The sequence below is a fragment of the Cricetulus griseus genome (genome assembly GCF_003668045.3).
Source record: "Cricetulus griseus strain 17A/GY chromosome 1 unlocalized genomic scaffold, alternate assembly CriGri-PICRH-1.0 chr1_1, whole genome shotgun sequence".
Lineage (NCBI taxonomy): Eukaryota > Metazoa > Chordata > Mammalia > Rodentia > Cricetidae > Cricetulus > Cricetulus griseus.
This window is the reverse complement of record NW_023276807.1, coordinates 27,730,790-27,746,211: the sequence shown is the minus strand read 5'-3', so window position 1 is coordinate 27,746,211 and position 15,422 is coordinate 27,730,790. Positions and strand designations below refer to the sequence as shown.

At 36.6% G+C, this 15,422-nt stretch overlaps 1 protein-coding gene across 5 annotated transcripts; it reads left to right on the top strand.

Moving 5' to 3' along the window:
* Positions 1-86: 86 nt before the first annotated feature.
* Cenpq (centromere protein Q) lies at positions 87-15,408 on the top strand. Of its 5 annotated transcripts, none has more exons than XM_027387479.2 (10): positions 87-242; positions 1,465-1,658; positions 2,809-2,943; positions 3,229-3,268; positions 4,266-4,392; positions 5,416-5,484; positions 11,214-11,343; positions 13,928-14,047; positions 14,183-14,260; positions 14,834-15,408. In XM_027387479.2, the coding sequence occupies exons 3-10, from the start codon at positions 2,845-2,847 to the stop codon at positions 14,963-14,965; spliced, it is 795 nt and encodes a 264-aa protein (XP_027243280.1). In that variant the 5' UTR covers positions 87-242; positions 1,465-1,658; positions 2,809-2,844; the 3' UTR covers positions 14,966-15,408. The 5 variants fall into 5 exon arrangements, with proteins under 5 accessions (XP_027243280.1, XP_027243282.1, XP_027243279.1 ...); XM_035452173.1 differs by lacking the exon at positions 87-242 and adding an exon at positions 259-420; XM_027387478.2 differs by lacking the exon at positions 1,465-1,658 and having other exon boundaries at positions 88-242.
* The last annotated feature ends 14 nt before the right edge of the window (positions 15,409-15,422 follow it).

The window sequence follows — 15,422 nt, the reverse complement described above, 5'->3', positions numbered from 1 at the left end:
GTGCCGTCGCGGACGCGTTCCTGATGACGTGGAAGGCACGTCTCCTACTTCTTGACGCTTCCGGCTTCCGGGTCGTTGTGTTTGTTTTGGTTTGGTTTTTTTTTTTTGTTTTCCGGTTTTTTGGGCGCGGAAAGCATGAGGCGCGCTTTCTGAGGCCGGGAGTCAACTGCGATGAGTGGAGAAAGCGCCTAAGCGACGGGTGGATCCCGAAGGGGATGGATTTTGAGCATCAGGCGTTCGTGGTAAACTCTGTCGTTTTTGTTTTTTTTAAAGGGCAATGTCTAATGTCCAGATTAGGTCTCTGCCACCCGGGGCAGCGGCTTGAGATCCTCGGTCCTCGTTCCTGAAGCTCTGCACCCGGTCCAGGAGCGCCCGACTGTCTCTCCAGACTTCGTTCTCCTTTGTAGCCGGCAGATAAAGGTCTAAACTGAGATAAGTCGGCTTAAATTAGCTTCAGCAAACCGGCAGGGAAAACAAACAAACGAAAAAGTCCAGTGCCTTGGTGCCGTTTTCCTCTCCTCCCAGAAACATTCGACTCTGAACCGAGTGGTTCATGGAACGAAAAGAGCACTCCTGTGAGCTGCCAAGAAGTCACTTGAGTGCTTCTTTCCTGTTCCTCCTGGAATATTCGCACACCTGCAACAGGGACAGAAATCATGACGCTTGTTTACATTCTTACAATGTCTGTCTCCTGCACTGATCTGGGAGTTTTGTGTATCCTTGCAGCATTGCAAGTACCTGATAGTGGTAGCGGTTTATCAATGGGAAATTTTAGTTTCTTTACTGGATCTGGGGCTGGTGAATTTTTAATTAATTGAGTTTGAGAACCTGGACCATTTGTCCTCCATTTATATAGCTTGTTCTTACCCATCATGCCATTGGTTGTCAACCTGGGGCATTTTTGACTGAGGGGATATATGACAGTGACCAGAAACAATTTTGTGGGGCCGTTCTAGTTGCTGTGAATCTAGTATCACTGTTTAGGCAGTACACTCCAGCAGACTCACTTCTGCCATATTGTATCTGTCAAACAGCTGCAGGTTCTGCTATGATATAATGTGAAGTGCCTTTGACCCTACCTCCCTTTAACAGCCGTGAGAAGGGTTCCATACCATGTGAATCTAACGATCTCAGGCCCCACTTTCCCTCTCGTGTACATGCTCTCATGTAGTGAACATAACTGCTTTAATGTCAGTTCTTCTAGAAGAGGGCCACAAGTAAAGCTCACTCAGTGTGGGCTGGTGTTTTAGTAGAAGTCCAGCTGAGGGAATTGGGTATTTTAGAACTGAAACAAGGGAGTGCTGCGTTGTTCAATACAGATCAAGTGGGTTTTGTTGTTGTTGTTGTTGTTGTTGTTTACGTTTAGGGGCTGGGGGGTTCTACTAATTTTTGTACCTGATTTGATATATGATTCCTAAATATGGTATGTTATCTTTCATGTATTCTTTGTCTTAATTTAAACAGGTGAGATGAGTCTTTAGATTTAAAAATAAATATTCAGGGACTGCTCTTCAAAGGGCCCAGGCTCAACTCTCAGCACACACATGCTATCTTACAAGCATCTCTAACTGTAGTCCCAGAGGCTCTGTGATCTCCTCTGGCCTTCATGAGCACCAAGCACACTTGTGTTTCACAGATAATGCATGCAGACAAAGCACGTAAGCATAAACACTTAAAAACTATATATTTTTAGAGGCCAGAAAAATGATGGTGACTAACTTAGTAGAAATATGCTAATAATTAAAACATATATATGACTGAGCTATGGGGGCACACACCTTTAATCCCAACACTTGGGAGGCAGAGGCAGGCCGATCTCTAAGTTCAAGACCAGCCTGGTCTACAGAGTGAGTTCCAGGACAGCCAGGGGTACACAGAGAAACCCTGTCACAGGGGGAGAAAAAAAGAAAAAGAAAAAAAAAAAAAAAACCACAAGTGAATATATAGTTTTTTTAAAACTATGCCTAACTTATAGCCTGTCCACTCATTATAAAATGCAGGAATACATAACCCATCCCTCTTCTTTTATCAAAAATGAGTTTGATTTTAAAGGTCTGCTAGAGAAAATAAGTTACTCTAAATGTTGCATTCATGTTGTCCATCCACAGTCCCTTGTTGGGACTGAGTAATCGGCATATTTCTGTCCCCCTCCTACAATTGACACGTCTGGAAGGAGGTACAGCTTGCCTCCTTGGGACTGGCAGACTTTCACATTACTGTTGACAGTGTGGAATGAGTTATGGTGAACCTGTTATTTAAAACCCAGTAGTAATAGTCTCTGAACTGACTTTCTCTGCATCCATTTTATAATTTTGTCTTGAATTTAAAAATGGGGATAAGACTGCATTCGGGAGTATATAAATTTAAAAGCATCTTTAATTTTTTTCTGAAACCATGAAAATTGTAGCCATTTTAAGAGTGAAATTAAATTAATATCATTTTACAAATGACAGCTATTTGATTTTGAGACAGGGTGTCATTTATCTTGTTAAAAGACCTGCCTCAAACTCACTCTAACTGAAGCTGGCCTTTAACTTATGACCTTCCTGAGTGCTGAAATTGCAGACATGCACACCAAGCTAGATTATGCAATGCTGGGGATTTTATTCATTTTAGATAAGGCTTCAACCAACTGTGCTACAAACTACAGCACCAAAGTGATTTTTTTAAAACATGTTTAAATGTTTTAAGAGCATAAGATGTTTTTCCCAAATTCTGAAAACATGGTTTAGAACAATTGCATGTAACCTTTTCATTAAAAGATAGTATAAGCCTTTATCATTTTTCTCTTTTTTTTCACCTTTGCAGAGTATTTATCATTGTAATTGTACTGTTTAAATCAAAATGCCTGGTAAAGCAAATGCTTCTAAGAAGAAATCTCAACAGTTAAAGAGAAATTCAAAACGAAGAGCTAATGAGGAAGTGGATTTGCCAGAGAATGAGGTAATAAAATATTGAATCTGTCATTTAGATCTCTTTGATTAGAAATATCAGCTATTCCTTTAAAACCCATAACTGTAAAAACCAAAACTGTAGTCAGTTTTACTACAAACTGTCATTCATATCACATGCTTTAGTGTATTCTTTGTTCATAATATCTAGCCTATCTGTGGAAACAGCTGTATACTTTTTTCTACTACTGGAAAGTAAACACTACTCTTTAATATACATGGAAATGTGTTGCAAAGACATTTTTTATCTGATGTTTAATTATTTGTATATATCTAGGTTGGAAACAAAAGTCATTCCGGGCATCTGTCCTCTAAAGGTATGGCTCTTTTATGTCTCGTTTAAAGCATCATCTACCGATTTTCATGAAGAAATTTTCAGCATCTTAGTTTTGAGCTCATAGGTAGTAAAAGGTGGTCATAAGCAGCCATATTCACAGTATTTAATTCTTCTAGCAAATATATAGAAGTTTGTCTGCCACATTGATAGGAACTAGAAAACAAATCATTATCTCCCACTCTGAACTGCTCATCTCTGACAAAAAGACACTCTTCTTTCTCTTCAAGACATCTGTGCTTTTGGTTCTGCTAGTACTATACAGATGATTTATAATACTAGCTTAAGCTTTTCAAAGTAAATTAGTTTGAAGTACTCACATTTTTGTAAACATCATTTCTTTATGATTCCTCACCCCTCACCTTTCAATGTAGTTGTTCTGATTTTATAATTCCTGGGGTACCATACCTTTTTCTTCCATAATTCCTGCACTCCTATAACTTGCATAATAATATCCCCTTTTTCCTTACTGAATCATTGTGAAGCCAGAACTCTGCTTATTGCTTATGCCTTGTAAGTAAAACAATGCAATTTTCGGTTCCTCTGGCAGATACTATTGATGTTTATCTGCCACACTGATAAGAACTAGAAAGTAAATCATTGTTCCCCACTCTGAATTACTCATATCTGATATAAAAGTATAACAGTCAATGTCTATTTGTAGCTTGTTCTGTCATTTCTAAAAAATAGTTTTCCACTATTTTTATTGAAATTTATAAAAATTCAAGTCATTTTTCAGAAGCAAAATTTAATAATAATAACTTTATCTAAAGGTATTTGTATTTCAGTGTCACTTGATACCAGGTAACACCGCAATGGGCAAATTCATCTTCAGGACTGAGGTGTTGTAGCTGCAATAAGATGTGAATTAAAGAGTAGAGTATCTTAGTGTCATAATGCCATTAATGTTCTTTAGATTAAAGTCATTCTTAAGTAAAACTGCAACCTTCTATATTAATTATACTCACTTATATTTCCAGGAACAGGAGAAGCAAAATGTATTAACCGAAAACAGGTAAGAGTAGCATCCAAAAAGAGAACAAACTGGCAGCCTCTTCCAAAGACGACTGAAGAATATTTGCAAAATATGATGGAATCAGCAATTCTGTGAGTTTCATATATTTCCTTTGCAACTCTTTACTCCTACTTAGGTATTTACTATTTACATTTTTCTAAATATTAATACATATTTTAGTTACTTTGTTCTTGGAGGTGACAGGATGTTTAACATAAATATCTTAAACAGCAGAAAGATTATTTAGGCTCACTTTCAGAAGATTTGGTCCATAGTCTTAGCTCCGTTGCTTCTGAACCCTTGTGAGGCAGAACATCACAGCAATGGAAGCATGACTTGGAGCAAGCAGAGCACGGGACAGGCACCAGGGACCAGTGTGTCACTTAGAAACACACCCCAGTGTCCTGTCTATCCTCCAGCCAGTCACTACTCCCTGCAGTTTCCACAGGCGTTCAGCACTTGGCCAATGGCAGGCGTATCACATTTAAACCATGACAGTACTAGCCTTTAGCAGAAAAGGTTTGCTTAATTGTCCACACTTGAAGCCAGTCAGTGAAGTAAAAATCAAGACTGTAAAAATAGATTTGCAATCTATAAAATTTTTAAATTATTCTGTCAGTATTGATTCTTCAGAAGTTGTGTCCACAGTAACACTTTCTCTGAAAATTACTTTGTTATACAAAATACAAGGAAGCTAAAAGAGAAAAATCCTCTACAGTACAATTTAACTGTAAAAGAAAAGTTGAATGTATGAATTATTATAATACAATATGATTCAAAGAAAATGTCCTTGTTCTGCTTAAAGTGTTTTGTGGGTAATAGAAGAGAAACCTTATCAAATTACCATGTGTGAGAGTGTGTATGAGGATGTCAAAATAAAACCCACTATATTGTATTAATATACACCAGTAATAAAAACAGATATACAGTACTAAAAATCTTATTATCATGAATTTCAGTTAGAGGTAAGTTATTATTTTTTAAAGTGTATCTCATATAAAAGAGAAGGTGAGTGGTTCTGCCTAGCTAATAAGGTTGAATATTTGAAACCGTTTTGAAATACAGATTGTATCATGTTTCAAAGTAATATTTAGTTAGTCTCTTTATTCCCCCAGAGAAATTTTAAACAAAAACATTAAAGGAAAAGAACAAATTCAGTATCACCTCAACTGCTTAAAGAAAAGGTAATATGCAATTGGAAATGATTAAATTATACTTATTTTTATCCTTTTATTTATTTATTCACTTTGGTTTTGGGGTTTTTTGCTTGTTTGTTTGGTTGGCTGGGTGGTTGGTTGGTTGGTTGGTTGGTTGGTTGGTTGGTTTGGTTTGGTTTGGTTTGAGACAGGGTTTCTCTATGTAGCTTTGGAGCCTGTCCTCGAACTCCCTCTATAGATCAGGCTTGCCTCAAACTCAGAAATCTGCCTGCCTCTACCTCCCAAGTGCTGGAATTAAAGGCATGCATCACCACCACCTGACCTATAATTATTTTTTAAATATAATTCGCTCCTGTTTTCTAGAATGATTTCAGTATAATATACTTTTTCATTACTTTTTACATGAAATGAAGTTTGAAAATACAAACTTTTTAAGTTCCAGAGAATGTATGTGAAATAATATGGTCATAAGGTAACTTTTATTGTCATATTTCACTGCTCTGTATTTTGTGTCAGTGTTTGAAAAATATGTGATGACTAACTCCTCTATACTTTAATTTTAAGAACTTAGAGTAATAGTTCACAACTTTTAATTTGTCTTATGTTTTCCATTGCTGTTGTTTATTGTCATATCCTATTATTTGCCTTCACCTCTGTCTTAATTAGCTTTTCCTTTGCTTTGATAAAACACCAGGACTAAAAGCAACTTGGAAAGGAAAGGGTTTATTTCACGTTACAGCTTATAATTGATCACTGAGGGAAGTCAGGACAGAAACCTGGAGATAGAAACTAGAGCAGAAGCCATGGAGGAACATTGTTTACTGGTGGCTTGGTTAGTCTGCTTTCTTACAGCACCCAAACCCACCAGCCCAGGAGTGGTACTACCACAGTGAGCTGGGCTCTTCTACATCAGTTGTCAATCAAGAAAATGTTCCACAGTTTAATGATGTTGCTCAGAATGGTTTCTTCCCAGATGATGACTGAGAAGCTAATTTAAAAAAAAATGGTGCCAAGTACCACAAGAGTAACAGAACTGTGCTGTTTTCTGGAATTTTGTTTTTTACTTTTTTGTTGTTGTTGTTGTTTGTTTGGGGTTTTTTTTGGTTTGTTTTTTGTTTTTTTTTAAATGGAGTGTGCTGGATGTCTCTACAATTTTGTTAAAATGGCTGCAGATATATGCTAATTGAAACTCAAATATGTGATGAATCCAAGGTGTTTCAGTGAGTGCTCACCTGTGCATGCAAATTTGATTTCATCTTTAGTAAGTAGTAAAGTTATATGCTTACCAAAAAAAATAATAATAATAAGTGACACACTGGAAGACAAATGTCACACAATTTCAACTTTATGTGTAACCTAGAAATGATGAACTTATGGGAACAGAGAGCAGAATTGTGGCTATTAGGCTTCAATGTGGGTCTTTTAACAATGGGGAAACGATTGGTTTAAGGATTTAAAACTACAGTTGAACAAGAGGCATGGACTCTCTGAAGTCTTGAAGTCTACTGAGAGCATGATAAATATGGTTGATAACATTATGCTATATTTTAAAAGTTGTGAGATAGTATACTTTAAGTGTTCTCAAAACACAAATGATGAATATGTGTGATATAACATGTTAATTGGTTTAATTTAGCCATGCCATTGTGAACATACTGTATTGTGTATCATAATTGTGCATGACTTTATATATGAGCTAAATAAATGAATGGGAAAAACAAACAAATAATTAAACAAATCAATAAAACGACAAAAAAAAGAAAAAAAAAAAAAGAAAGAAAGAAAATGCTCCACAGGCCAGTCTGGTGGAGGTATTTTCTCAATTGAAGTTCCCTCTTGTAAAAAGACCATAACTTGTGTCAAATTGACAAAAACTAGCCCACATAATCTCATATTGTATTGCTCAATTACTTACACAAGCAACAAGTATAATGTTCTCAGAAATTGCTCTTAATCTTGTGGCATGTTACTATTGGAGGTTGCTTTTTAAATGTTCTTTAAATGCCACATCAACACTGGTAGTTTGGAGTAAACACTTTTAGTGCAGGACTTTTTTGTAACATACAGATATTTTACATTTCAGTTCCAGGGTTGAAAGAAATGTTTGTGATCAGGTTCTCTTCATGTGAGGGGTCATTTGAGCATAGTTCTCTTTACTTTTTTTTCAAGAATTGTTCTTAACCTACAGAAAGAGTGGCATGGGTGGGGTGGGGCAGGTGTGGGTGTTTGTTGAACGCAGTGGGCAGATGACAAAACTTCCAGAGTTCCCTCACAGGCCAGTTACTAGAATGATAGTAAAGGACCATGAGCATATCCAAAAGAGAAAAACATAAGCTAATGCCATTAAAGCTAGTCTGTTGTAATATAGGACGAATAGTCAGAACGTAGGGAAGACAATAAAATAAAGTACACAGTGATCACCCTTTGTTATTAAAAAGATAAGTTCTCTTCATGTGGAACTAATTCAAGCCTTGCCTATTTCCTCCCTATTTTACCTTTAAAACTTTTTAGTTATTAATTTTTAGGTTCACGTACCAAACCAATGGACATTTTCATATACTTGTGTCTTTATTCTTTAATTTTTATTCATTGCTTTCCCTGTAATCCTTTAACTGTCTAGCTGGTTCCCTTCCTTCCTCCCTCCACCCCTTTTTTCTTTCTTATCACATCTATTCCATTGTACTCCCCCCTTGCCTTCTCACCTCTCATGATCCATTTTCTAATTTCATCATTCACACACATATAAACAAATAATGCCTGTTTCCTTATATGCAGAATGGTAGATTTAAAACTCATAACAAGTGATGTAAAGAAAAATCAAATGGTAATTTGCTTGTACATGCATGAAGACCTGAGTTCACTTCCCAAAATCACATAAAATTTGCAAGTTTGTAATCCCAGTACCAGGAAGACAGAAACAGGATGCTCCTTGGTGTTCCCGGGACTGCCAGCCTAGCCCAATCAGCAAGTCCCAGGCCAGTAAGACATCATGACTCAGAAAAACAAGGTAGATGGGAATGGAGCAAAACACCTGGGTTTAACCTCTGGCTCCTACACATATGTACAGCTGCACACCTGTAGTTAGCAAAATAGTCATACACAGGCTAAACTTACTTCTACGGATACATCAGAGTGTAGCATCAAATCCTAACTTGGAACTTTGAGTAAAGTTAATAGCATTTCTCTAATATGTTTGAAACATTTCATGAGTGAAAGTGACCAGTGATGGATTGTGTTTGGGTCCATCACCATATGTAATGGATAAAATAAGTGTGTAAAATAACTTTCTTTAGGGGGCTGGAGAGATGGCTCAGCGGTTAAGAGCACTGGCTGCTCTTCCAGAGGACCCGGGTTCAATTCCCAGCATCTACATGGCAGCTCACTAATGTAACGCCAAGATCTGACACCCTCACACAGACATACATGCAGGCAAAATACCGATGTGAAAAAAAAATAAAAAGTAAATTATAAAATAATTAACTTTCTTTAACATAATACCTCCCAAATTGATATTTATGGTGGGAACTCATTTGCATAAGTTAATCTCACCTATTTTTCTCTGCATGTTGGCTTCATTTCACAGTTTGTCTTTGAGATAGTCTCATTATGCAGTCCAGTCTGACCTCAGGCTACACATCCTGCCTCAGTTTCCTGAATACTTACTTTGTTTTTAAAGTTTTCAGATGTTCACAGTATATAAAGCCTATACATATCTCTTCAGCCTTGTAAAAAGAACAGGAAGAGAAAAGCTCTTACTCCTTAGTGTCAGTTCAGAAAATTTGGGGATTTTCTCGGACTGGCCTGCCTGAGAAAATGTTCCTATGTTTGGACTGATTTTATTGCTTAACCTGAGTCATATGCCTACCCCCACGAGCAGACAGAAAGTGCTTCTAGGCAGACAAAACCATGAGCTGTTACAACCTCTAAAGCAAACTGCGCTGAGAAGCCAGTGAGAAATAGTGATTTGTTCTTGATGTAGTAACTGTCTTCAGGATGTGCTGGTTTTATGAGCTTTTGGGATTCTTGGAAATCTAACCACTACTTCCAACATTTCGAATAGTAGATGGAAGCTTCCACATAACTGATTTAATAAGCATAGGATAACCGCAATCCTTATGTCAATTCAAAACTAAAAAAATGCTGCTTAGGTCTTATAGAAAGACTGCATTTATTGTAGTCTAGTGATGACTTTGTAGCAAAGTGATGTTTGTCATAACAGTTTAGTGAGACTGATTAGCTGTAGGGTTTGTGCCACCAACATTTTTCTTTATGAAGACTAAAGTTTTGACCATGATGTCTAAAAGATAAATGTGAGTTCCACTCAAATGAAGCTGCCCTCAAATCTTTAGTTCAGGTATCCATTCTCTGAAATTCTTTCTCCAGAAGTGTTTCAGGTTTGAGATTACTTTTAGATTTGATGATATTTACATGTAAACAACCAGGAGTCTTAAGGATAGATAGGGCCCAAATCCGAACACAAAATTCATTTACTTATCTTGTCATTTCACCTTCATTCATTTTATGAAACGTTTCTTTAAAACTTTGTGTGTGCATACACAAGGGAGAGCAGATGCTGTGGCATGCCGTTGGAGGTCAAACACACCTTTGAGTACTTGGTTCTCTACTTCTACATTGTGTTCCTTCCTTGTGTGTGTTCCAAGCACTGAACTCGGATCTTCAGGTATACTTGCTAAGGGCCTTTACCTGCCAGGCCATTTTAACAGCCCTTATACAATATTTTTAATGTGTTTTTTTTTTTTTTTGCATGAGTCAGTGTTTTATAATGGTGAATTTTCCATCAGTGACATCAGTTTGGAATCAAAAATGGTTCCGATTTTGGAACATTTTGGGTGTTAGCTTTGGGAGGGAGTTCAACTTGTTGGCCACCCTAAGTTTTTAGGAAACCCACACTGATACTGTGGCAGAAGCAACTGCAGTGAGTTTATTTCCTTCATTTCACTCTTGTCGAAGTGAAGAATCATGTCTGAGAATATTCTTTTGCCATCTCCTGGAAGCGGGGATCACACAGATCAGTAAGACCTTAATTAGAATATAAAGTAGAATTGGCATCACAGTGCTCTACAACAAAGCATGGAGAGATCATTATCTATCTGCCCTCAACTAGAAAACTCAGTTATCTTTGAAATCGTTTAGATTAACCTGTATTGGTTGGATTCTTTAAAATCGAGAAGTGGGTTTGACTTAAAACTTCTAGAGTTCTAAGCCAGGCAGAGTTAACAGCTCACACATTTAGTGCCAGCACTTGGGAGGCAGGCAATCTTTGTGAGTTTGAGTCCAGCCTGGTTGAGAGTGAGTTCCAGGACAGGCTCCAAAGCTACACTACACTGAGAAACCCTGTCTCAAAAAAAAAAAAATTTTTTTCTAGAATTCTTTCTCTTATTCAACATTCCATATTAAACTGGCAGGCTTACATGCTACATTAGTATAGAAAGCCTAAACAGTAGTAGGAAATTATGTTTTTAAAATATACTTCTAAATTTGTGAACTAAAAAAAATGTTATAGTAAAGTAGCTTTAGCATTCCATGATTTTTGATAATTGTTAATGTACTGAAGGTGATGATTTGTTTGGGGGAGGAATGCAGTTACCTATTGGGGGGCTTGGGGTTCGGGGAACCAGAACGTTGTAACCCTTACAAGTATAGGAGCAGAAGAAAAAAAAAATTGAAAGTTTTAAAACAAAAACAAAAAAGTAGCAATGTTACCAAAAGTCAACACGTTTAATTCTATTTTTAAGATTACTACAACAGTGTGGAACAGTGAAAGTCCCTCCCAGACAGCTGAACTATTTAACTAATGTGTCAAATCTGCTGAAAATGGAAACGGCACAGCAAAGAGCTAATAAAGCGGAACTGGCTTTACTACAGGTATGACATTCGAAAGGGCCAGGGGACTAGGGTAAATTTAAGTCATAGTAGCATTGGTCTAGTAATAAATGCAAATTTTGGATTGAGGGTTTTTTGTTGGTTTTTGTTTCTTGTAATGAAAGCAAAGCTTTCATTTGAACTTTAGGCCTCTAAAATTGAAGTCTTTATATGTGATCAAGTAACGGCTCCATTCATGTAAATATTTTTCAAAAATTCTTTAATATATGTTCATCATGTCTTTTGCCTCCTGCTGTTTCACCCAGATCCTTCCCACCTATCCAACTGTATGTTCTTGCTCTGTCTGTCTTTTAGACAAACAAAAAGCACACACACACACACAAAAAAAAAAAAAGGAAAGAAAAACACAATAATGGAAATCAAAATAAATAAGAAGACCACAGTAAGACCAAAAAGTCTACAAAAATACTATTTAGTTTTTTCTGTGTTGGCCAAAAGTTCTTATGCATGGGTAGCCCCATTCTTTTAATTACTCTCTTTTAGCTGAATTGTTGATATTTTTAATTATCAAGTCTTCTCACTGAATACTATGAAATCCAAAACATGAGTTCCATAATGTTATGGAAGGTTATAGTCATTGTGTCAGTTGTTACTAGCTCTATAGCTCGTGTATATTGAGGACTTTCTGTCCAAGCATACCATAGCTACATCTCTTATCCTCACATAGTCTGAAGAGTCTAACCCTTGTCGTATTTATCTGAGAAAAATTTCGCTCTCTTCAACTGAGCCATAAACAAAGTGCTTATAGTAGAATGCCAGCCTGTCAGATACAGTGCACAACTTTCAGCTTTTAATTAGTTGATATTTGAACAAGTAAGAAAAGCAATGTTAGAGACCTCACTGATTATAAAAACCAAAACAATTGGACCATACCATCCTCAGATAGTTTTGAAGTAGTTTGTAAATGTGGTGGCATTAGTGTTTGAGTAGGCCTTCAGGGTAGTGACAGTAGTTAGTGCAAGAACTAGGTTGGGAAGAACATCTAGTAACTCAAATACATAACTAATTAATTCCAATTCTTCCTGAGTATGAAGAGTAATGTTGTGCAATGCATCCACATATATTATAAATAATGAGATATATTTATGTAGTGGTAGTGATGGCCCTACTCTTTCCATCCCTGCTTCTGACCATCTTGTAGTATTGGTGCCACCTCTACCATTTAATAAACAGTGACATGACATTAATATCAGGTTTTTGTGAGTATTTTAAACTATGCTAATGGTGAGTGTTACCATCACTATTTGTGTCAAACAAGAGTGTTCAGAAGCAAGCAATAAATGATAGTGTGACTTTATAGGAAAGTATCTCTCATTTCCAGTTAGAACTGGATGGCAATGGCAGAAATCCAGATGCAGTCAATGGTTTCCTTGAAGCTCACTCCTCTGAGTGAGCTTCATCCAAGGTGGGCGAGTGGAGGGTGAGGGTGCGTTTCAGTGCAGCATACATATGATAGGAATGCCCAAGAGGATAACAAAAGCAATGGGATGAAATCAACTTTAAATCTAACTGTGATTCACATTTTTCCTGTGATGCTGGAGGCTGAACCCAGAGCCTGAAACACTCTGCCACTGAGTTACATGGCTAGGCTTTTTATTCTGTTTTGAGACAGATTCTTGCTAATTTCCCTGAGCCGACCATAAAATTGAAATGTTCCTGCCTCACCTCTCAAATACTCCAATGAATTGTGATGTATACCACCATTCCTAGTGTCATAATGAAAATCTTTATTCATTATTGTATGTAACTCTTCATTTAGTGATTGGGGGGAGGGAGGGTCCTGCCGCTGCCTCCTGAATGCTCAAGTGAATTATAGATATATGCCAACATTCCTAGTGTCATAATGAAAATCTTCATTTTTTATTACATGTAACTCTTCATTTAGTCCTTTAGAGTTGTGCGCTGAAATATTTACAGATGACGTGGTATGATGTCTAGGATACACTTTAAAATGGTGCAGCTTTAATAACGCAGAACATGGTTTATACTGTACTTGGTCTGCAATCAGCACATTCTTGTTATTTCTATAGCTAATTTCATTCATTTTGCATAATTCTTTGCCTTTCTCTATAAATTAACATATTTCTTTAATTTACAAAATGCTCATACTGTGTTTTTAGTAATACCTAGCCCCATTGCCTACCATTTCATTCTTTTGGCATATTAAAATGGACATTCAAATGTTATAACTAAAATGAAAAATATATTCATTTTTTTCTAGCACTTGAAATTATATGCTACTTAACAAATGCTGTTGTTTGGTAGCGTTAGTCTTGGGCTCTGCAAGACTCCTATGAAGGTTCTATAGAACCTCTGGTACTAGTCAGCTTTTGAAGAAGCATTAATGGACAGTTAGCTCCATAGCCCATAAAAGTAAGTTTCCTTACAGTTCATGTTATAGTAGCCAAGCAGCCTTCTAGGGGCTCTGTTTTTGAAAGATAAGCAAAAGTAGTAAACATTTTCTGCCATAGTGTCTTAAAATATAAGGCATTATGTGTAAACAATCTGCTAGTGTTTCACTTATAAGCTATTTCCTTTAAAATATTAACTGATCTTTTTGCCTCAGGAAGAAATAGACAAAATAGTAGAGACTACAGAATCAATGACTGAGACGATTCAGAGCCTAAAGCACCAAATTGAGATTCTGACAAATGAGGTAGAAGAGGAGGAGCAGCAGGTGAAAGAGGTAATGCTTACAAACCATGTTGCTAGGATTCAACTATAATGTTCAATGCTAATGTGTTACCAAGATGACTTGAGTTTTGTGAGGTGAACAAAACCAGCCTTTTGAAATAATCCCTAGCTTTCTGTTTCTATTTAGAAATTTCACGTGGATAGTAATAGGGTACTGTCTCTTCCAGAACTTCCTCAGAAAAGTCTTAAAGCACCCATACTTCAAGTAAGTACTAGGCTGTGTTACACACGCACGCACGCATGCCACACTCCCTCATATAAAACCATATTCCATTTCTTTAAACAAACTAATCCTGTTATAAATTTTTTGACAAGTTACCTTTCTTGTCATATAATTTGAACCTTTTCTGTCAGTTCATGTAGACTATTCTTAGCAGTAGTTATATAACATTCCATTGCACAGATATATTGTTATAAAGTACTGATAGAAATGATTAATTTTATATTATACTCCTTTATATATATTTACATATTTGTATAGTCCTAATTATAGGTATATACCTCTCTAACTTTTGACACTGACACACAGCTCTTTATGGATACACTTGTAGTTTATCTTTCTTCCATTGAGCTCATTGATATTATCATGCTAATGCTCATTTTATTATCTGTAGTGCTGCAGCTGGGCAGGAATGGGAGAAAGAAAGACTTACTTGAAAGTGAATGGCCATTAGTTGGGTGGTGGGTCCTTAAGATTATTATATATGTCTCCAAATAACAGACCTATGACTTTTTTCATCATAAACTTCTGTAATTAATCATACTGTCTTACCCACAGAAAGAAATTTTGGCAGTAATTCCAAACCAGAAAGCTCTTCTGAAGGACTTGGATGTCCTTCATAATTCATCCCCAGTGAAGAACATGTCAGCATTCATTCAAGAAGCCTATAAGAAACTTGATGGCTCTTAAAGAGTTGGTTTTTGTTTTTGAGCATTGTTCCATTTTAACTTACTGTTTTTGAATCGTAAGACTTGCCTCTTTAAGACAGAGTCTCCCTCTCTGTGTAGCCTGGGCTGGCTCTGTGTCACCCATCCTGCCTTGAACTCACAGCAGTCCTGCCTCAGCGTCTGAGTGCTGGAATTCCATGTGTGAGCTACACATCTGGCTGGACGTTGTACAGCTTAACTGTAATAATACCACGAAGCTGATGTTTCTGCAGAACAATCACCCTCTCTTTCCCACCTTAAAAATAGCCTTGTGGGCCTATCATTAGTATCTAATGTTCTAAAAAATGGTTTATAGCAGTTGCTAAATCTAGCAGCTACATATATGCTACATCTGTAATTATTTGCTAAAACTGTGTACTAAGAATGATTTTTAAAATTAAATAAAAAGGCCATGTTGTAACAGTTGAAGATTTCTAAAT